This window comes from Gambusia affinis, linkage group LG08 (genome assembly GCF_019740435.1).
Source record: "Gambusia affinis linkage group LG08, SWU_Gaff_1.0, whole genome shotgun sequence".
Lineage (NCBI taxonomy): Eukaryota > Metazoa > Chordata > Actinopteri > Cyprinodontiformes > Poeciliidae > Gambusia > Gambusia affinis.
This window is the reverse complement of record NC_057875.1, coordinates 10898406-10919759: the sequence shown is the minus strand read 5'-3', so window position 1 is coordinate 10919759 and position 21354 is coordinate 10898406. Positions and strand designations below refer to the sequence as shown.

Genomic DNA, 21354 nt, shown 5'->3' with positions numbered 1-21354 from the left:
GAACAAGTTAAAGCTTGTATTATAATTGCCCCGCCCACATAAGTTGTTTCATATAGTAAAACGTGCACTTCTATTTTATCCCCCCTCCTATTGGCCACTGTTTGTGACCACTTTTGTTTGTTGGCGCGGTTGTTGAAAACCCGGGATTTGAACGAAGGGTGTTTCATTAATCCAATTAACGTTAGCCCTTCATGGATATTTCCGGCAGTAAATGTAGACATAAAACTCCTTAAAATGAAAAACGATTGGAATTTAAAAGAAATAGGGGTAAAAACCGAAATTTACTTAAGAAACTCATATTATAATTATGCTAAAATATATTCAGATGGTTCTAAGAATTCAAAAGGATGTGTGGGAATAGGAATTTATATATCTGAGTTTAAAATTGACATATCTAAAAGATTATCTGATCAACTATCTGTATTCACGGCAGAAATGGTGGCAGTTATCATCAGTTTGCAGTGGGTAGAGGAGGTGCGTCCAGACAGAGTAGTAATTTGCACAGATTCCAAAGCAGTCATAGAAAGTATTCAAGGAGAAGGAAACAATAGGAAAGATCTAGTACTAGAAATTCAACATAGCTTATTTAGATTATACAGAGGTGGCATTGATGTTTGGTTCTGTTGGGTACCAGCACATCAAGGTGTAAAAGGCAATGAAAGGGCAGATAAATTAGCAAAAAGGGCTTTAGATCAGGCAATAACGATTAAAATACCTATTGGCAAAGGGGAAGGGAAATCAATTATTAAGAATAAAGAAATGGAAATATGGCAAAAAGATGGAATGAAGATAAGAAAGGAAGGAAATTATATAAAATACAGAAGTCAATATTTAGTAGAAATGTTAAGGAGAGAAATAGAAGGGAAGAAATAATAATGACTAGATTGAGAGTAGGGCACACATATTTAAATGATACTTTATATTTAATAGGGAAGAAAAATAATGATAAATGCGAAAAATGTGGAGAGAAAGAAAATGTAGAACATATACTACTGAACTGTAAAACATATGAACGTGAAAGGGAGAAATTGAGAAGAATAGTTGGAAAGACAGATCAAGAATGGAGTCTGAAAGGAATATTGGGAAATGATGGAAATATAATGGATATTTGTATGATAAGAAAAGCGTTATTTATTTTTCTTCAAAACACAAAATTAAAAAATAGAATATGACTGATGTAGAATACTGTTGCTACACACTCGTGTACAGTAGGTGGCGGTATGCACCTTAAAGTTGATTGCGACCCGCCATAATAGAAAAGAAGAAGAAGAAGAAGAAGGGTGTTTCAAAACTTCATCTCTGGTGAGTTCACTACTTTGCCGATATATATACGTATATAATAAATGCGAGAAGATAAAGCGATTCAGATATCAATAACTGTTAACCGTATTTTTAGCTACTTACGACTAGTACTTTTGATATGAGCCACTTTTGAGTGACAAATGTCTCTTCCACAGACTCCGAATGAACTGTTAGATGCGTAACAGACCATTTAATGGTAGGAGGAAATCTCTTCCTTGTGACAGGATAGTGTCCGTCTTTGAATTTATGGCAACTATGAATGCAAAGAAAGACATATCATATCTGGTTTGGCCCCAGATATGAAGTGTTACAGGCGAATCTTAATAAGTCGTCTCATTGATTCCTTACACGGTGATATGTTTCTAGTGGCTTTTTCTCTTTAACTTTGATGATTATGGCTTAGGTCTAAAGAAAAATACAGAATATAGTCTTTCATAAAATTTTGAATGCTAGGAATGTAAAGAAATGTTTTGTCACTAATACCTTTAGCAAAAAGGTTATGCCACAAATGGTCAGCTATTTTCAGAGGGATTCATTCAAATATGTTAATGAAAAAAAATTTTAAAAATCAATGAAATGAAAAAAGCTTGACAGCAAATCTGCACAGTAGTGAAAACCTCAATCTTGAGCACTAAATATACTAAAGAACCCCAAAATACTGGGAGCACAGATGAAAAACAGTGGAGTGAAGAAAATGTGTGCTTACTGCAAGTGGTACCTTCACAGCAATATTTACTGATAATATTATTGTATGATTTTCCAATATTATTTTATCAAGTCCGAAGTCAGAGCAACCATTTGCCAGAATATTTTAGAGCACTCAATGTTTCTTCTTTACTAACAAGGCTTTTTGAAAATACAGATTTCATTTTACAACAGGATGTAGCACCAGTCCACACCTACAAAAGCTTTGATACTTGCTTTGGTGACCATAGCATCACTGTGTTTAACCTAACAATTAGGATGACTTATTTGAAACACAACCTTACATACACAGGTCTGTATAGGAGTACTGAATTGGAGTATCTAGTTTATTTACTTTGGATCAACATTATTAGCTTTTTCTTCTTTCCCTTGGTTTGTTATTTTGTTTGTATTTCCTTTTAAGTCCTATAAAGCACTTTGTATTGCCTTGTTGCTGAAAATGTGCTATATAAATAAAATTACTTTTACCTTTACCTTTACAGGTCAGCTTATAGGTCTATCTTATTCTTATGTTTTTTTCTTGCAGGCACTCTAGGAGCATGGAAAATAGAAGGGACTCATTTCCCTTTCCCTATAAGCCTTACGACATCCAGGAGCAGTTCATGAAAGCGCTCTACAGCACCCTGGACCAAGGCAAAGTGGGCATCTTTGAGAGTCCAACTGGAACAGGCAAGTCTTTAAGTCTCATATGTGGAGCCCTAAGCTGGTTGGTGGACTATGAGGAGAAGAAGAGACAGGAGGCTGCTGCTCTGCTGCAGGAAGGAGAAGCGTCTCTCTCCGTCTCTGCTGCTCCGTCATCCAGCAGCAGCTCTGCGTCAGCAGAGCCCGACTGGATCACCGACTTTGTCCAGAAGAAGGCTGAACGTGACCTGGTGTCAAAGTTAAAGGTGGAGGAAGTTTGGATGGCAGCTTTTATTTATTTATTTCTTAGGCTTCTTAATATAATTTAAGCTTTCATTTTTCAGGAAGAGGAGCAGAAGAGGAAGAAGAGAGAAGAGCGAATGGAGATGATCAGAAATAATATTCATCTAAAGTATGCAAGTAAAAGAAAGGTAAGACTGTTTGGAGAGCCCCATGTTCAGAATCCATCCTTACACATTTCATACAGGTAGATGGAAATGTTTAACTGTGACCTCACCTCAGAGCTGCGAAGAGGATGAGGCATTCGCGCTGCTTCAGCTCAGTAAGGAGGAGCAAACTGCGATGCCAGTAGATCAGGAGGACGAGGAGCTTATCGTTGCAGAGTATGAGAGTGATGATGAATCCAAGAGTAAGAGCAGGTGAGTGAATGCTCTCATCGACTACACTCTTACGGATGTCATTAAAAGCCTGAAAAGGCGATTAAAACAAGGTGTCTTTGCTTACCAGATTCTTTGGAGGTGAGGATGAGGACGATGAGGAGTTGGTTGAAGAGCATGTAACTAAGGTGACAAAGTCAGCATAAATGTGATCTTAAAATAGATGATAATGTGTGTTAATCTTGATTCTGATGTGTGTGTGTGTGTGTGTGTGTGTGAACTTCCCTGCTTGCAGATTTACTACTGCAGTCGCACTCACTCCCAGCTGGCCCAGTTTGTCCATGAAGTTCAGAAAAGCCCCTTCAGTACGAACATCAGTCTGGTCACACTGGGTTCTCGGCAGGTACGGGTGCACACACACACACACACACACGCACGCACGCACACACATGCACGCACACAGGCACACACACTTTTACAAGAAAGTAATAATATTTTTTTAAAAATTTAACATGATAACTGGTATAGTTTGGGTTTTCATCCTTTACAAACTGGGACTCGAGAGGTTTTGGGCTGGCTTTTGTAGGGCAGTCCTTTTTTTATTATTATATACTTTACTGTAACTGATATGGCAGCTTGTTATAGTTTGATATTTGAGGAATGTTTTGTTAGAGGGTTACTTTTTCACCACACAGACCAGAATGTTCAATTTTAAAACCTAACTCTCCTTTAAACGTCTCAGCAATTTTCTCTATGTGCTGTTTGTTCTCTATTATAGTCTTCTAAACCTCGGAACAACTAGATTCATGCTAGTTGTTCCGATGCACAGGGGGACTCTAGTTATTAAATAGGTGATTTATGCAAGGAGTTTTTGCAGTGGATTTTATTTAGGTGTATTGGAAAAAGGGACTTAACAGGAAGTTGTTTGTGTTTGTTTAAAATAAAAATTTTCCTTTCATCTCACAGTTTTGCCCTGATGCAAATTCCGAAGAAAATTATTTAACACATTCTTAACTGACTACAACTTATACTGAAAATATACAAAACAACAAACAAGAAGCAAACACAAAAGCTTCAGTCCACTTTATCCCTCAGCTTCACCTGGTAGTCCACCACAACAAGATGGATAATTAGGGAGTTCCCTCCAGGTGACAGTCTGGCCTGGCTGCCATCACGTGTGCACTCAATGAAGCTAGCCCACAGGAAGTTGAAGTGAAAGAAAAAGAAATTAGTCTTCAAAATAAAAGTATAACAAAGCAAATTTCCTGTTGTGTCTGTGTGCACCTCAGCTTAATGATGGAAATGCTTTACAGCACCTTCACAACTGAGCTTTATTTGACAGTCATGTTCAGTAAAAACATTACTTTTTTTAAGCATAATCACAAAACAAAAGTAGACAGGTTGCCAAAAGGCTGATCCTGTTTTCCTTGCCGCTGCATTCTGGTTTTTGCAGAATTTGTGTGTTAATGAGGAGGTCCGGCGGCTGGGCAGCATCCAGCACATAAATGACCGCTGCATGGAGATGCAGAAAAACAAACACGGTGAGAGCCATTTAGCCACAACATTACTCAACTTTCAAAGTAAGGTGATTTTCTGTTGGCTTATTTTTTTCCCCTCATTTTTTTATTTGTTTGCAGAGAAGCAGCACCACGAAGACGGTGCAAAACGTAAGAGAGGTCCGCCGAAGAGTGTGTGTCCTTACAACAAAGCTCTGGCTCTGCAGCAGATGAGGGATGAAGTTCTGGGGACGGTGCAGGACATAGAGCAGCTGCTGAAGCTGGGCAAGGAAACAAAAGCATGTCCCTATTATTCCACACGTCTTGCTGTCCCACCTGCACAGGTAAATCTATCCACTTATACACCATTAACCCTCTCTACCGCTAAAGGTAGAGGTGGATTTAATAGACCTGCTTGCAGCATCTTTTGCTTTTATTTTTTTGTAGCTGGTCGTTTTGCCCTATCAGATGGTTCTTCATGAGGCTACAAGAAGGGCAGCAGGTGTCCAGCTAAAGGGACAAGTATGTTTATACATTACTTCTGAAGCATATTTTAATAATTTATACCCAATTTAGCCTAAGAGGTGTTTTAAATTACATTTGACATGCTTGCACTGCTGTTAAAAAGTCACAAAGCTATTAAACTGTGCTAATCTAATTCATAAATGTATGGAAAAAGTACTTTAGCTTCTGATTTCATTTGATATTTAAAGACAATTTTAAAGACAGTCCCTAGAAATAAATGAATATTCTATTGCAGCAGCAAAATTACGCACAAAAATACTTCATAGTTTAATTTGACTTCAAGGGGAATGTTTTTAGGTCCTTATCCAGCTGGAAGACCTAATGGTGACCCATACTCAGTTTATTGATTGACCCCAACAGAATTTTACTGGAAATCTCTTATTTTAAAAGCCTCTTGGACAAAACACATCATTCTATCTTAATTCATGTTGGGATTAACTCACCCTTTTACACTCTTTCTGTTTAGCAAATTCCACACATGTTAAGTGTATAATAGTAAAACAAAAAAGCTTTTCTTTTTTTTTATTCTGGCACCTCTCCTAGGCAACCAATTGGCATGTACAAATCCTCTTTTCTTAGAGGGAAATTTTGAGTTTTTTCAGAATTTTTCAACCCAACCTCAACAAATGCAGTTCAGTTAAACTGTTTAATTTCTCTGAGTGTAGATATGGTCTAATTAAAGCCATTTCCTGATGTATGAAAATCAGCATGCATCTTTATTAATAAAAAAGTATTTTATATTGTATTTCCCATTTTAATTATAATTATATCCCAGGGACAAACAATTAAAAGTATGTGAAGACTCTAATGATGAAAAAAATTAAATAAAATAAACGTGTGCGGTTACATTATATAAGAACTGTTAGAACTATTTCTGTTTTTCCTCCGACGACTGAAATCAAAGTGGAAATTTTCAGTGTGAAGTTCTGCTACTATAATAAACAAATCATTTATCTTAAAGTTTCAATAAGTTTGGAGGGCTCTGCAACTGGGATGCCTAACTTCATATTTAAAAACAGGTGGTGATCATAGATGAAGCACACAACCTTAGTGACACCCTCTCCTGTATACACAGCACAGAGCTCAGCGGAGCGCAGGTAAACTCTTTCTAAGTCTCAATTATATTTGGTCTCAGTTTCAATGTTCCTAACGTCTGAGTTTTCTGCAGCTTTGCCGCACCCAGTCCCAGCTCACCCAGTACGCCGACCGCTACAAGTTAGTGCTGAGACAGAATCAAATCATGCATTTAGTTTTATCTCGCATTGTTCTTAATTAATATGCACCCGTTTCAAACACCAGGAACAGACTAAAGGCAAAGAACTTGATGTACATCAAACAGATACTGTTTGTGATAGAGGGACTCATTCGTGTGCTGGGAGGTGAGTGTCTCCAACTTCCAAACAAAACTTTTTGACTTCTTAATAATAATCTTGGAATTTCTCACTGTTTTCCTGTTCCAGGTAAAGTTGGACAGAATCCACAGAGTCAGACTACACAAGCAGGTCAGACAGGGATAAATGTGTGTTATGTAGTTATTGGCAAATCTTGAAAAGTTGCTCACTAGAAAAAAACTTTTTCCTTTTTCCCCTCAGGGACTGAAATGTATACTATTAACAATTTCCTCTTCAAAGCTCAGATTGACAACATCAATTTGTTTAAGGTAGTTGAAGTTAAAGTTTTAGCCTAAAAACATGTCGGATGTTCAGTTTTCCCAAATAATTCACATTTATGTTACTGATGTTCCTACCTTAGTTACAAAGGTACTTTGAAAAGAGCATGATCAGCAGGAAGGTAAGCATTTCTTTTGTTTGCTTGATTAATATGATTCACGTAAAACATAATTATACGTTGCTAAAGTTTTTAAACCTTTTCAACCTCTGTCGGCAGCTGGGTGGATTTGTGGAGAAGTACGCTGGCTCTGGTGTAACGCTCCACACCCACAGCAGCTCCAACAAGGAGAACCGTCGCACAGAAGGCCTAAATCGGTACCTTCAGGCCTTAAACAGCAACCCCAGCTCCGCACCAGGTTAAGCCTCGGGATCCTCTTTGTTGTCGTTTTATGGACGTTTAAGAAACATTCTAGGTGTTATTTTTCTACATGTGACCATGTATTGCACGGAAAATACCTGTAAGTTTTGCTTATTTTTTATTATACGCTGCGCACTCTGCTGTGAGCAGTTCCTTCAGCAGACCAGCAGGGGGCTTCTGAAGCAGACAAAGTGCTGTCCGCATCTCCTATGATGCAGGTGGAGGGTTTCTTCCTGGCTCTCACCAACAGTAACACTGATGGTAGAGTGGTGTTACAGAAACAAGGTATCTGTTTTTTAATACCTTGGAAATGAGTTTGATATATGTCACAGATGTAAATCAAACGCAAAGGCTCAACTGCCCTGGTGAGAGTCTGTCCATTTATTACCCAGGCACATTGTCCGAGAGCAGCGTCAAGTTCCTTCTTTTGAATCCAGCAGTCCATTTCGCCCAGGTGTTGAAGGAGTGCAGAGCAGTCATCATTGCTGGGGGAACAATGCAGCCTGTGAGTTGATTCTGAGAGAGTTGGACAAAAAAAAAGGGTTGCGTAGAGATTTTAAGATTAAAGAAATGTATACATGTATAGGTTTCAGACTTCAAACAGGAGCTACTGTTCTCTGCCGGAGTGAAGGAGGAGCGTATCACAGAGTTTTCTTGTGGTGAGTGGCTCTTTTTCTCTTGCATCACTACAGAGTGTTGAGCTTTTGTTTATAATGCTTTTTATGTTAATGGTTCAGTTTATGTGTATTTCTGTTCATAACAGCTATCTAATCAAAATAGATGTCTTTTTCCGAGAAACAAAAAGCTGCACTTAAAGGGCGAGGTTTACACTTAAATAAATATAAGCCCCTATTATTATTTATGGATGGATGGACAAATAAAAATGATTTTATTACTTAAGTGACAAAAAATCTGATTATTATGTGACCAGATGATGGCAGCTCTACTTTAGAGGTGAATAAGCAGCAGCTTTACTCCGAACTTCTCCCAGATGATCAAGTTTCTCTAGCTCTAAAGGTGCAGGAACAGAGCTAGAGATAGTTTTCGGCTGTAGTTTTTCTCTGCCCAGCGTTTCCATTACAGGAACTGGGAGCAAATTAGACAAAAGCAGGTAGAAATCTACCCTGAAACAGATCTGGTAGGCAGATAGGGCTCTAAAGCTGAGACCAGCCATGCTATGGAAGAAGTTCATTTCAGCCCCTTGCATCATTGATCTGGTTCTCTTGATCATGACCCACCTCTCTGCTACAGTGGATAGAGTATTTGGAACATTTTCTATTAACTCTGACTGACCAGAGCACCATCCTCTTGATACCTTATCACTTTGGAATGAGACATCAAGATATTCCAGCTGCTCCACTTGTAGCTGAGTTATTGGTTGGGAACAATCCATAGTCAACTGTTTCTAATCCACTTTAAGCTCAAGTAGGACTATCCAGTAGTAGTTTATCCAAGTGGAACAGTTCTGGTTTATAACTAAAACCATAAGGAGAGGTGGGATTGAGAGTAATCCAGGTGAAATTGATTTAAATTATAAAATTTTTTTTTTTTAAAGAAATAATAAAAATAAACAATAAAGACATTTTTTCCATGATAGATAAGAATTGTCTTTCTACAACAGTTAGCTGTCGTACCACTGTAAATCCTGAAAATATCTTATGTTCTTCAATGGCTAATTTGTATCTTTTTAATCCTTTTATTTTACTTCCTGTGAAATCTGCAGGCCATGTGATTCCTCCGGAAAACATTCTTCCTCTTGTCTTAAGTGCCGGTCCATCTGGTCAGGAGCTGGATTTTACCTTTCAAAACAGAGACTCTCCTCAAATGGTACAAACAGACACATTTCAATGAGTTAACAACTTTTAACAGTTGAAATTGTTTTTATTTATTCTAAAGGTTATCACACTTACAAGATAAAAACAGTGCTGCAGGTTCATGGATAAAAGTAGAGGTTTTGAATCCATCAGAAAAAGAAGAAATTACATGTTCCCTATTCATGCATCAAAGCGCATATCCTTAACCTTTTTATTGAACTCAGAAAACTGAAGAAAAGTGGTCGCTGTTGGCTGATGCATTAATAGATAAGAAATGGTGAAGCTCTTTGTGTTAATGAATTTGATTAGAGAGGGGAAATAACTTTTCTTTTTTTTCAGTATTTCTTCTCAAGGGAAAATTGGCTGATTTTAATTTCTGGCCAATTACTTGGTCCATCTTTTGTGATAAAGTAAATTTTTCCAAATAAATTCTAATAAATAGAATTGTGTATGTTTTATTAAGGACTAACAGTAGAGTCTTCTGTTAACAGATGGACGAAATGGGACGCATTCTCTCCAACATCTGCAACGTTGTTCCGGGTGGGGTCGTGTGTTTCTTCCCCTCCTACGAATACTCCAGGAGAATCATTTCTCACTGGGAGGCCAGCGGTGCGCTTACCCGGTTGGGGAGTAAGAAAAAGGTATAAACCAGCAGCATATTTCAATAGTAATGAAGAGTGCAAGAAAAAAAAAAAGCACAGCTTTATTAAAGACCTATATCTCTCCCATCTCACAATCGCTTTTCAGATCTTCCAGGAGCCCAAGAAGGCCAACCAGGTAGAGCAGGTGCTAAACGAGTTTTCCCGCTGTATCCAGGTAACGTGAACTTCTCACCTGGCAGATATCTGATCGGCACCTATACGGTCATTGCGGTGAGACTTCACAACTACTTTCATTTCAGAGGAGTGCCGTGGACAGAAGCGGAGGAGTCACAGGTGCAATATTGTTCTCTGTGGTCGGTGGAAAGATGAGCGAGGGCATTAATTTCTCTGATGACCTGGGCAGGTGTGTTAATCACAAACCCCTAGTTGACAAGCTCCTGTACGCTGCCTGGAATATTAAAAGTCAATTATGTGTGTTTGTGCATATGATTACAGGTGTGTGGTGATGGTTGGCATGCCGTATCCCAACATCAAATCTCCAGAGCTGCAGGAAAAGATGTCGTATCTTGACAAACACCTGGTCGGATTCTTCTTTCATTCCAAAATTGTTATATTTAAGGTAAAATGTTGTATGGAGATGAATGATTTTACTTCTAAATTGCAGCCTCACAGCCATGGAAAAAACCCTGGACAAGCATTGGTAGAAAACCTCTGCATGAAGGCTGTTAACCAGTCTATAGGTACTGATTACAGAAGGTAAATTAAAAACATTATTTGTTAATCAGGAAGCGTTAACATGTTTGTTCTCTCCAAAGGCAGAGCCATCCGACACAGAGGCGACTATTCCTCCATTGTCCTTTGCGACAGGCGCTATGCTCGGCCCGCTACGCTCGCTAAACTCCCCGCGTGGATCAAGAATCGCACCAGCACACACTCCAGCTTTGGCCCTGCTTTTGCTGCGTTGCGGAAGGTGAGAAAGAAGCACCCCGAAAAGTTTGTTGCATCTCGTCTGAACGAAGACAAGTTCATAATATCTGTTCTTCTTATTTTCTGCTTTCCTAGTTCTTCCTGGAGAAAAGGCAGAAACAGGAGTAGTTTATTTCCCACAGAGCTTCTTTACAACTTCAGTAAGAATGAAGCTGCACCAAATGTAATGACTGAGAAATGTTTATAATTAAAGGTCTTGTCTTTAAGGAGTTACACCATCACTACCAGCGACATCATGTTTTTTGTTTTCATGTTCTCTTTATTTTACATTTAAACATGTCAGGTTCTCCACTGATCACCAAACTGTTCTCAGGTTTTAGTCAACATGTTAGCAATTGAAAGCTATTTTCTGTTAACTGCTACTAGCCCGACACAGCAATGATGACTTCTTATAGAAAAATGGAAATATTTTAAGGACAGTGTTATGTAATTCAAAACCTTTTCGATAAAGGTTTTTTTTCATAGGCTTTTCTAGATATTTGGAATTTATCAAAAATGTCAAGTTATTTCAATCTGTTATATTTATTTCATTATAGCTGCAAATGTCTTGTGAAATTATTTAGCCAGCTACCATTTATTTTTTTCTTTTTGGATATTTACGTCTTTTGCGTTATGTAAATAAAATGCCAGTTCTTCAATAAAAAAGGATGTTCTGTGCCGATCACTGCCCATCATGTTATGCTTCCCAGTCGTCATCGTCCGCTGCTGAATGTGGGGCGGGTGGGGGTGGGATGACGTCCGACATCCTGGCGAATGCGCCTCCGGTACCAGCGGGAGTTTCAGCCGACTCTCCACCTGCTGGGCCTTTCCCTGATATTCCTGGAGAAAAAGAACATCCAACCTGTCATCATCATTGGTATACCTAATACGAAATCTATTTCAATGTCAATTACAACTAATACTAGTCCTAGTAGGTTCATTATTATCTTTATCAAGACTCTTGGGCAGAAGAAATACTCTATCTCATTGGGATGTTCCTGGGTAAATAAAATGAAGAGCATTTCACATTCTCACCTTTCCGGCGCATGGCAAGTTTATTGAAGAGATCGGACATAAAGTCCCCACCACTAGATGCTGCTCCAACAGCTGAAAAACAAAGAAAAACAACAAGTATATACTTAAATCCTGCCTCTTTTGGGTAAAACAAAAATTTAATTTTCCATCAAAAATCTAACTTTTTAGTTGAATGAAATATAAAATATAAAATTGCCAGGACTGAAGAATTTTGGGCCCAGTTGTCACTTTGAACTGTAGCAGTACAGGTGCATCCTATCTCTAGATTGGATCCTGAAGTCATTGATGAAACATGTACAAGCCCCTCTCAGTCCCTCACCTTGCTCTTGCTCTTTTTGTTTCTTCTTCTCCATCTTGCGTTCACTAACGTTACGTAACTTGGCTTTGCCGATGCCCCCGGCGTTGCGGATGGACTCCAGCAGACTGGCGCGCCCATCTGATGGCTGCACCACCTCGCTCGGCGCGCCAGACACAGGGCCTATAGTCAGAGCATACAGTGAGGACAGCCTGTTAAACTTCACTCATTAATATCAGTTAGGTTAGAGCTAGGGAACAAAGAAAGTTCTACTGCAGTAGAAGTGGAGGGTTTCAGCACTTTAATACTGTTTTTAATCAAAGCGAAGAGCTCAGATGTAACCAACCTGAGCTTGGCGTTGGAGTAGCTTCCACTGGGACCGCTGTGGCAGGAGGAGGTGGTGGAGGCGGAGGAGGAGGAGCTCCTGCAGGAGCAGTGGGAGGAAGGACTGGCTCAGAGGGAGGTGGTGGGGGAGGAGGTGGGGGCGGTGGAAGATTATTTTGGAGCTCAGGGCCTGAAACAAAAAAGTGTAAAATTAGCTTTTCAATAAAAAAAAAAACAAAAAAGCGTAAAATTAGCTTTTCAATAAAAAAACAAAAAAATGGCCCAAAGTTGAGGCAGGCGAAAAAAAATAAATAAAGATGCAAATAAAAAACAAATTTAAGACCTGGTGAAACGCCCTCCCCAGAGAAGGAGGGCAGCTCTGGGATGTTAAGAGTGGGTCCTGATGGGGCAAATCCAGGTCCAAGATCTGCACTGTAGGACAGATCGTCTGCAATACCTGGAAGGTCAGGCAAGTAGGACGGCACATCTATCTCAGGCACCTGACCCAGGTCTGGCACGTAAAAATAACTTTCAGCTGTCTGTTAGAGAGGGGGGAAAAAAATCATCATTGAGAGATTAGGCAATCCTGCACATTAAAAAGTCAACCTAATACTGGCTATGATGGAACTTGCAAAAGCAAAGTTCTATACATTTTTTCCACATTTTGTCACATTACAATCACAAACCTCAATGCATACAATTAGGATTTTTGCAAAGATCCATCCACACTAGTGCATACAAAGAAATGGATAAGTGGCATTCTTGAATCTTAAAAGTGTGGCATACATTTGCAGTTATCCCCACCTAATGAAAACTTTCTTCAACCTCCTTTAGCTGCAACTATATTTTTATTAATGGAGTGAAATTTTTGGCAAAATAACTTTTTTTTCAGACCACATGGGCACCATCTGTAAATATTTGAAAAAGAAATATTCAAGTTTTGCCTCAGATTCTAAATTGGTCTGAATTGAAACTGAGGTCTTCCAACACATAAATATGCCTTGATCCCCTTCTGCTGCTGCATATTTAGTGTTGTCCATCTGGACGAGTATTCAGGTTTTTTACAGTCTCTATCAGGTTTCTCCTTCTTAGAACTTTACAGAACAGATTACAATTCAAACAGCGGGACTCTATTTATTAAATAAGTGACTTTTTACATATTTTAGGGATCAAAATAAAAAGAAACGAACACAAACAGCCCACTTTTTATGCACTATTTTTTTTTTGGCTTGTCATGTGAAATTCATATGATAGGTTTGTGGTCGTAATGTGCCGAGCCACTATTGATCAACACATACCTGTCTCTCCAGCTGCTCTCTTGTTGTAATTGACAGTGGGGCATCAAATGGTTTCTCCTCCTTCTCCGTCTCCAGAGTTTGGTGTGTTTTTGTCACGGCTCCAGCCAGAGGGTCAAGGAACACGTACTTTTTATATCTATGAAAAACAAAATACAAGTTAAAAGATGCAGATGCAAAAACTTTAAATCCGTGCGGCTGTTGCAGCAGGAAGCATTCCAGTCTGACTCCGTTCACTCACAAGTTCTCTGTGGTGTTGAAGAGCAACAGAGAGCTGACGGATGAGATGTTTCGCGGAAGACTGCCCAATCCCTCTTCTGTCTCGTCCTCAGTCTTCTTCTTATTGCTCACACACACTGGGAAATACGTTAACTTCTCCTGAAGGGGAGAGATCAATACAAAGTGTGTGAGTGGGAAGGAATGTGTAAATCTTGAGCAGCTAGAATGACAAATGCCACGACAATCCCTCTGCTAAAGGACGCACACACCCTCAATTATAAGGGACACTTCTTTTGGAGGATGTTAAATAATTCATTTCTGCACCAGAAACAGAAACAAAACCCCCTGCTAGTGGGGGTTTTTTCAGTCTGACAAATACACACGTATCCTTCACACAAACAAAAATCTACACTCTTGCAAGAGCAAGCACACACAGCAGAAAATATGCAGGATTTTTGTAAAGGTTGCTGAGATGGTGCAGGAAAAACGGAGGGGCTCGCTATAAATTATTCACGAGCTTCTACTGAGCAGAGCGCACACAGATACACAAACTCTCATGCATTTACAGTCGATTTTCCCTGTCAACACGCGCACAGCCTCTGATGTACTCCATGTACAGCATGTGACAAGTTTAACGACGTGGTTTGCAAAATAACCTGCATCAAAGGTTCTGACGAGGAAAGAATGAGACTTGGAATCTGGATTTAGATAGGGATGTCAAATAGCAGAAATTCCAGACAGAAAGGACACGTGTATTTAAAAAAGTAGGTACTGAGATCAAAATTTGCATCAGAGGATAAGGGAATGATACCAGGATAAATTTGAGAAATATGCAGAATGTTAAATGTAAAGACCTCAAAAAATGAATAGAGAACATTTTGAATTTCGAATAAGCAAGACACAAGAAGTGTGTAGAGAGAAGGGGGAAGAGGTTAATATAGTAACCATTTACAGATATTAACAAGTGCAAAAGAAATCACTTATTTTATGTTTGGTTCTTTGTTGAGAAGTGTGTTTTCTATGCATTTGTTTCAGGCAAGAAAATGGTGTTCCTTCTTAATAATTTAAAGGGATAGAAAGGATATTCTCAAGGAAAATATATAAAGAATGTTTTATTTTAATCGAACATAGGATTGGTTAAATTCATGCCTGGAGGGGAGTTAAAATGAGACAGACGGGTGTTAGGAGAGGAGGCTTATCAAAGCTGTACTCCTATACAAGCAATTTTAGAACAGAGTAACCAGACATCTATTTAACAGGTGTCATATACAGCACTATAAAGCAACATCAAGCAGCCGCCAAGACACAACAAAAAAAATAAAATCTGAAAATCTATCTCTTAATGATCAGTAAGTGGATCATGTTATTGTTCTTTTTACCCAAATATCAGTACAAAATTTGCAGAAGGGTCCTGAGACTCCGGAGTCTCTCGACAGACACTAACTGCTTGGACCCAGATGTTGTTAGATTTCCAGATGTTCTGAACCAGCTGTGAGCTTGTTGTATGGGCAGCTTCATTCTTCTCATCATTGCTCAGCTTATAGAGCATTTCTTTTCCCACCTCAGTAAAAAGCTACATCACTCTGGTTGCCACAGTGACAGTGGATGTGGGAAGCTGCATAAATGAGCTGAGGGAAATAGATGGTGTTTCCCCAACAGCATCAGAAGAGTAGAGATAGTAGCACACACAGAGCTAAAAAGCCTTAAAACCGTGGCTCAAATCTGTGTTTGTTTTGTATTTGTGGGCTTTCTGCACTCTGGCTCATTTCTTTGATTTGAAAATATCTGGGCTGACGGTAAAACATTCCCCAATCTCACATTTTTGAATCTCCATCAGGATTTGGAGAAGTTTTGCCCTGCAGCCTTCATACATATGAGAAGTTGAGATTAGCCCTGACATCTTCTTTCTCCACAAGGCCAGAAACCCACAGAACCGACATCAAGATCTAATCTGTACATATAAAAGCATTTATATCTCTTTATAAGATGCTGTGTTAAACTTCATGTCTGAATTGGTCACATAATTCACAAAGAAATGTGCGAGCACTGCTCACAATAATACAGCCGAGATGAACACAACACAAATACATCTCTTCTGCACAGATCCTACAAATTTAGAATTATAAAACTCACATTTCCAGTCAAATATTTCTCTTTTTTTCCCCCGAATTTTGGACATTTCTATAGCCAAAAATGTAACTAGGTGAGTTGGTTTCCAGTTCCACAGTGCGAGTGAGTGAGCACATTTTTTGTGCTTGGACTTATTCTACACTAAACACAAATTCTTTAAACCACAGCTCGTAATCTATGACAGCTTTATTTTATTCAGATTAAAACATCGATCTAGGAGGCTCTTGCTCTTTTTATTTCTGACAAGCATTAATTTTCCTGTGAGTTCTCTCAGTAACTAACCTTAAAAAACAAGCTCATCAATAAGTTAAACAAAAGCTTAAGCTTTGATGTGGCAAATCAAAGACAAATAGCATCATCTCCTTTTAAGTTATTAAAAATAGATGATGCTACAACCCTTATTTCCAGAAAGTATGGCTTATATTATATTTCAGATACTAGATTAAAGTTAAAAAATGTTCCTTTCAATAAGATGTTTTCAATTCTTATCAGGTTTTGGACAAGAATTAAAATATCAAACTCCACACTGTTCAAAAGTTTGTAGGTTTCAGCTTGATTCTGGATGTTGATTATGGCCGCGGCAATGCTACTTTTCTTTTTAGGTTACTATCGATTATTTCAAAATAAGTGGATTTCACAAAGAAAAAAAGCACAATATTGAAGGGTTTTTTGTGGGGTTTTTTCACCTGCCATGCCTTCTCATCAAAAGGCCGAAGTTTATTCTGTATCTTGCGTCGAGGCAGGGTTTGAGAGGAAGGATCTGTGGCTCCGATAAAAATGGATGAGTAGTCCTGGAGCCGATCTGGGGCAGGGTACTTGGCACTGGAGAAAACCTTTGCACAAAGATTTTCTTTAAGGATTTTTTGTGATGCTTGAACAAGAATCTAAGTATAAAACTTGCAATTTTGTCTTTGTTACCTTGGTGGCCTTTTTACTGCCCTTAATCTTGTCAACACGGGCCTGAGCTAGTCTGATCCGGTCAGAGACTCTCTGCAGCTGGTGCCGGTTCTTCTCTACACTTTCAGAGACCCTGGAAGCAACATCAACACAAACATGACAATAACCACATTCATGCATCAGGAAAAATGTGTTTGAAATACTGTGAAAGTTTCAGCCAGTTGAGATGACCTTCGCCGGAGCCGTGAGGGTTGCAGAATTTTTCCACACGTTTCTTTGTCACAGTTTGCGGAGTTTAGCATGACCATTACCAGTTCTTGGTATTTTAGTTTCACCTTTAACCCTATAGTGTGATGTGGAGGCACACCTAAGCGACATCCCTGAATTTATGGTACCTTCATTGGACTTTTCATTTTTACAAAATATGATTTCAAATTTGAAAAGACGGAACACTGAAGAACATGCCCAAATGCTTTTTCATACATATACAGACTTGAAAACAGCCAAAAGAAAATTCAATACTATTCTATAATTTTACAGACAGTGTAAGAATAATAGGAGCAGAAATACAATCAAATCAAAACAAAAATTTAAGAAACTCCCCACATTTCTAACACTTCTAAAACAGGCCATATTTGAACTGATGCTACAATTTCCTGACAATTCCCGCTATGAATACATGTTTTGATATAATTACAGGAGAAGCCGTTGGTTGTAGTCTACCAAACAAGACCATCTGGTGTAAAACATATGCTGCTTAATAACTGTGCAATCTAGAGAAAATGACATTTGGATCCATAGCAGCTTACTTTTAGCAGGTGCCGTAATGTTCAACATCAGTCCATTCAATGCATAGATGAGACTTTACCAAGAGCTGCTTCATACCTAAAATACTTTCACTGCTTATCTTCTAATAGAAAAAAATGTTTTTTACGCTCACTGTGAAAATTGACTATTAACAGGTCTAACAAAAAAAAAAAAAAAAAAAAAAAGAAATAAAATTAAAATAAAAAATTTAACCATTTATAACACTGGATATGAACCAGGTGGCTGTGTTCTGAATTCAAATGTGGAAAACTGTGATGCTGTAGAAATGTGCTTTAGAAACTGTAACTATATTTATATTTGTAGTGTATGTGTGTGTGGTGCGCTTACCTTCTGAAAATGTCTGTAGAAATAACCTCCAAGTACAGCAGTGCATCTGCAATCTGAAGAACAGCCTCCTCTCGCCTCAGCTCAGGCTGAACGAGAGGCACCGAGTATACCTGGCCCTCCAGGCAGTGCCTCTGTGTCATCCTAAAAAAAACAGCAGCACACAGCAAGGTTGTTATTTTCGTAGAAAATTAAACGAAGCACTGCTATTGTTTTTGTCTCCCATTTCCAAAGCTATTAAACTACACACATTTGTTAAGAGCAAAAGCAATAACAAGATAGATATTAATTAAACCAGTAGAAATAAGCCTAATGTTAGGTGTGTACAAAATTTGGGGAAAATAAGCACATTTCCAGAGTAATTAATGAGATGGAGAGGAACAGTAGCAATTCCATTTATAGCTGAAAATTTTATTTATGTGGAATATTACACACATTTTTTAAAGCAGGTTTGTTAAAACTGAAATGTGACTGGTAAAAAGAAAATGTCAACAACTTCTGTTATCTAATACCAATATTGTATTTATAATACTGACTATTTCCTAGTACTATTCCTTTTCCTGGTTGTACCAAATTTGCTAGGAGACTATGTCAAATTTGGATTATGATTCTGTGTATATATATTAAGAGATTTCCTGGTGCAGACAATCAGCTTGAGGAACATATGTAGAAAACAAAACTGAACCTAAAATGATATAATCTCACCCTCACAGAAATATGTAAGTGTTAGACAGTTTTATGGAAATTCCTTCATTTATTTGTTGACCATATGTGTCCATTTGATAAACCTGAGCACAATGTTAGGAAAACATGACCTTGCAGTTTTATTGCTGCATACTTGCTGATTATATCAACTGGGATTTACACACATTTTTCTCACTAGTCTTACTTTTTTTTATCATCACAATGTTTCCTCCACTCTCCCTGAGATCCATCATCTCAACCAGTAAGATTTAGATCAGGTGTGGACAAAAAGGGCAACTGGCCAAATATAGAATTGGGATGTAGAGTTTAAGAGCAGGGTACCTGAAATATTACAGACAGTAAAACATTGCATCCTAGCATTGATTTATATGAAATTGCATACACCGATCCTTCAAATTAGGATGATGACAGCAACCTGAAATATTGTGGAGACAGAAGATTTGAAGTAAACATGATTGCACCTTTTTAGTGCATTATGTTTGTTATGACTAGGTTTCTTTAATAATTTTTAGGCCAATGCAAACTTCCGGAGAGAAAAAAATATAAATATTTTTTTTTATCAGACAATCTATCGAAAGTTCTCTGTGAACATTTTCTTTAAGTCTTGTTTTAAATATCTACAATCATCCATTTCATGTACGTTTTCAGTAAACTAATAATTGCATTATCTCATTTTTGGTTTTAAGATTTTGTTACTTTATCAAAATTTGTAAGATATATAACATTTGAATTGTTTTCCTTAGTTAACTTTGCTGGGTTTTTTGGGTTTTTTTTTTACGGATACGATTCAAGACAATAAATACACAAAACATTAAAGTGGTATGGTTTGGATTATAGCATATTTATATTGAAGAACAGCTGTACATATACCACATACAATCAATTGAGAATCTGTTATATGACTATTCTCATATATTCTCTCCATGTAATCTGACTGAGCTTCATTTTGCAAAGAAGAAAAGGCAAAATTTGTATTGTTCCATAACAGTTCTGTGAAGTATTGATTGGTGTTGGCTAATAATTTGGCGGTTATAACGTGAATGAAAACGTGTGCAAAGTATTGTGTGTCGTGTTTATGTAGTCTGCACTAAAAATATTTGAACGAATAATCTGAACCTCCTGAATGCATTTGTTTTAATTTGCTGTACTTAGACCACAAAAATAGCATCGAGCAATCTAAGGTCTATAAGAATAAATAAAATCCCAACGTAACAATGAAACGAGCATTAATTTTGAGTCGGTATGTTCCCTCAGAAGTATTACTGGGCTTTCTCCTTTTTGGTGTCATTTCATCGATTTGTTTGGACCCTTCTGACTCTCACATGACATCTACTACAAGATCTGCAGACTGTAGATCTACTGTAGATCTGCAGCCGATTTGATGCCGTTATATTACAGATTTATCTTGTAATTTACTACTTCAGTCGCCCAAGATGATCTTGCCAACCATGTCTTGTAGAAAATAAACTCACAGTGTCTCTGTTTTCTTGTAAATACACAAAAATAGATAAAAGATATTCTTGGACTTGCTAAAGACCAGCACCCAGAGCAGCACCATACGGTTTGTTGGGGTTAACGCTGAACTGAAAATAACAGTCTTACCTGACCATGGGTTGTGTTGACGGCGACAAAAGATATATTTGATAATTAGCTTAAGCTTTCGGGTATTTTTCCTCAGCTACTTGATTTTACTAGACTTAATATCTGGACTTCCGCAACATTGTATCACATGACCACGTCAAACTGTGGTGCTGCCTTCATGGTAACTCGGATTTTATTTTTGAGGCGCCGCTTTGGTTACTTTAGCCATAGACTTACTTGGCTGTGTTATATTAAATTAATCTTTGATATTTCATCTTGTTTTTCTTTTTTCCTACAACACTTAAAAAAAAAAACAAACAAAAAAAACAAACATTTCTCTTCAACCCGAAGGTAAAAACAAGTGTGTCACATATTTAGCTTGATGAATAACAAAAAATCTTAACATTTGAAAGTAGGCTAATTAATTTTTACATTTCATTTGAAGACCAAAATACTGTGATTTCTTGCTCATAAAATGGTCACAGCTAAAGCTAGTATGACCGCACTGTTTGACAAGACTTCGGAGTTAATTTCTGTGTTCGTATTTTCTCTTTTTGTAAGTATTTTAGATTAAACCAAATCAACCATGATATCAAGCGCAAAATGCCATTGAGAAATGGAGTATCCTGTACACTCACCAGTCTATCACAGGACAGCAGAGTGACCAAATGACCTAACATGCATATTTTTAGAGGAAGACAGAGTACATGGATGTAGCCCACACATTCTTAAGGTGATTTAATTACTTATTTTTACTGTGGTAGAAAAAACACTGGGTAATAACTGTTGACCAAATTGGCCCAGATAAGTTTAAGCACTACCATTTTTCCAGTGCTCAGTGTATTTACTAAAATTCCCATTGAAAAAACCAACAAACAAACAAACAAACAAGCAAAACAACTATATTATGTGTTGTTTGTCACAATATAAACAATTACCATATGAATAGCTAATTTATGTGTTTAGACTGTTACGATATAGTCAATAATTAATTGAATAGAGTACTCATTTATCCATTTATTTAAATGAAAGATATAGCTAACGT

The 21354-nt window shown here is 37.8% G+C and overlaps 2 protein-coding genes across 5 annotated transcripts; one reads left to right on the top strand and one right to left on the bottom strand.

Moving 5' to 3' along the window:
• Positions 1–91: 91 nt before the first annotated feature.
• ddx11 (DEAD/H (Asp-Glu-Ala-Asp/His) box helicase 11) lies at positions 92–10914 on the top strand. 4 transcript variants are annotated; one of them, XM_044124637.1, is made up of 28 exons: positions 92–158; positions 1281–1302; positions 2534–2894; positions 2973–3059; positions 3151–3287; positions 3376–3433; positions 3541–3648; positions 4699–4786; positions 4883–5085; positions 5189–5263; positions 6286–6363; positions 6435–6481; positions 6566–6645; positions 6727–6768; positions 6859–6926; positions 7019–7057; positions 7154–7292; positions 7445–7579; positions 7687–7799; positions 7881–7953; positions 9018–9121; positions 9600–9749; positions 9856–9924; positions 10010–10113; positions 10206–10290; positions 10375–10450; positions 10526–10680; positions 10773–10914. In XM_044124637.1, exons 3-28 carry the CDS (start codon positions 2547–2549, stop codon positions 10803–10805), a joined length of 2694 nt encoding a protein of 897 aa, XP_043980572.1. In that variant the 5' UTR covers positions 92–158; positions 1281–1302; positions 2534–2546; the 3' UTR covers positions 10806–10914. The 4 variants fall into 4 exon arrangements, with proteins under 4 accessions (XP_043980572.1, XP_043980569.1, XP_043980570.1 ...); XM_044124634.1 differs by having other exon boundaries at positions 4699–5085; XM_044124635.1 differs by lacking the exon at positions 92–158 and having other exon boundaries at positions 1280–1302; positions 4699–5085.
• A 21-nt stretch (positions 10915–10935) lies between these two features.
• On the bottom strand, positions 10936–20498 carry wash1 (WAS protein family homolog 1). Its single transcript, XM_044124638.1, has 11 exons — positions 20331–20498; positions 18027–18167; positions 16893–17004; positions 16661–16807; positions 13867–14003; positions 13629–13764; positions 12674–12869; positions 12353–12520; positions 12031–12189; positions 11712–11783; positions 10936–11516 (listed from the first exon to the last, which is right to left on the bottom strand). The coding sequence occupies exons 1-11, from the start codon at positions 20336–20338 to the stop codon at positions 11374–11376; spliced, it is 1419 nt and encodes a 472-aa protein (XP_043980573.1). The 5' UTR covers positions 20339–20498; the 3' UTR covers positions 10936–11373.
• Positions 20499–21354: the final 856 nt, after the last annotated feature.

What these genes read in the sequence shown, in the direction of transcription:
- wash1 (XM_044124638.1), bottom strand. An exon ending in TCTACAGACATTTTCAGAAG is followed by an intron (nt 17,005 to 18,026) that starts GTAAGCGCACCA and finishes TGTTGCTTCCAG; the next exon opens with GGTCTCTGAAAGTGTAGAGA. An exon ending in TACTCCAACGCCAAGCTCAG is followed by an intron (nt 12,190 to 12,352) that starts GTTGGTTACATC and finishes CTCTGACTATAG; the next exon opens with GCCCTGTGTCTGGCGCGCCG.
- ddx11 (XM_044124634.1), top strand. Translation starts at nt 2,547, where the DNA reads ATGGAAAATAGAAGGGACTCATTTCCCTTTCCCTATAAGCCTTACGAC. An exon ending in CTGGGGGAACAATGCAGCCT is followed by an intron (nt 7,800 to 7,880) that starts GTGAGTTGATTC and finishes ATACATGTATAG; the next exon opens with GTTTCAGACTTCAAACAGGA. An exon ending in TTCTCTGATGACCTGGGCAG is followed by an intron (nt 10,114 to 10,205) that starts GTGTGTTAATCA and finishes ATATGATTACAG; the next exon opens with GTGTGTGGTGATGGTTGGCA.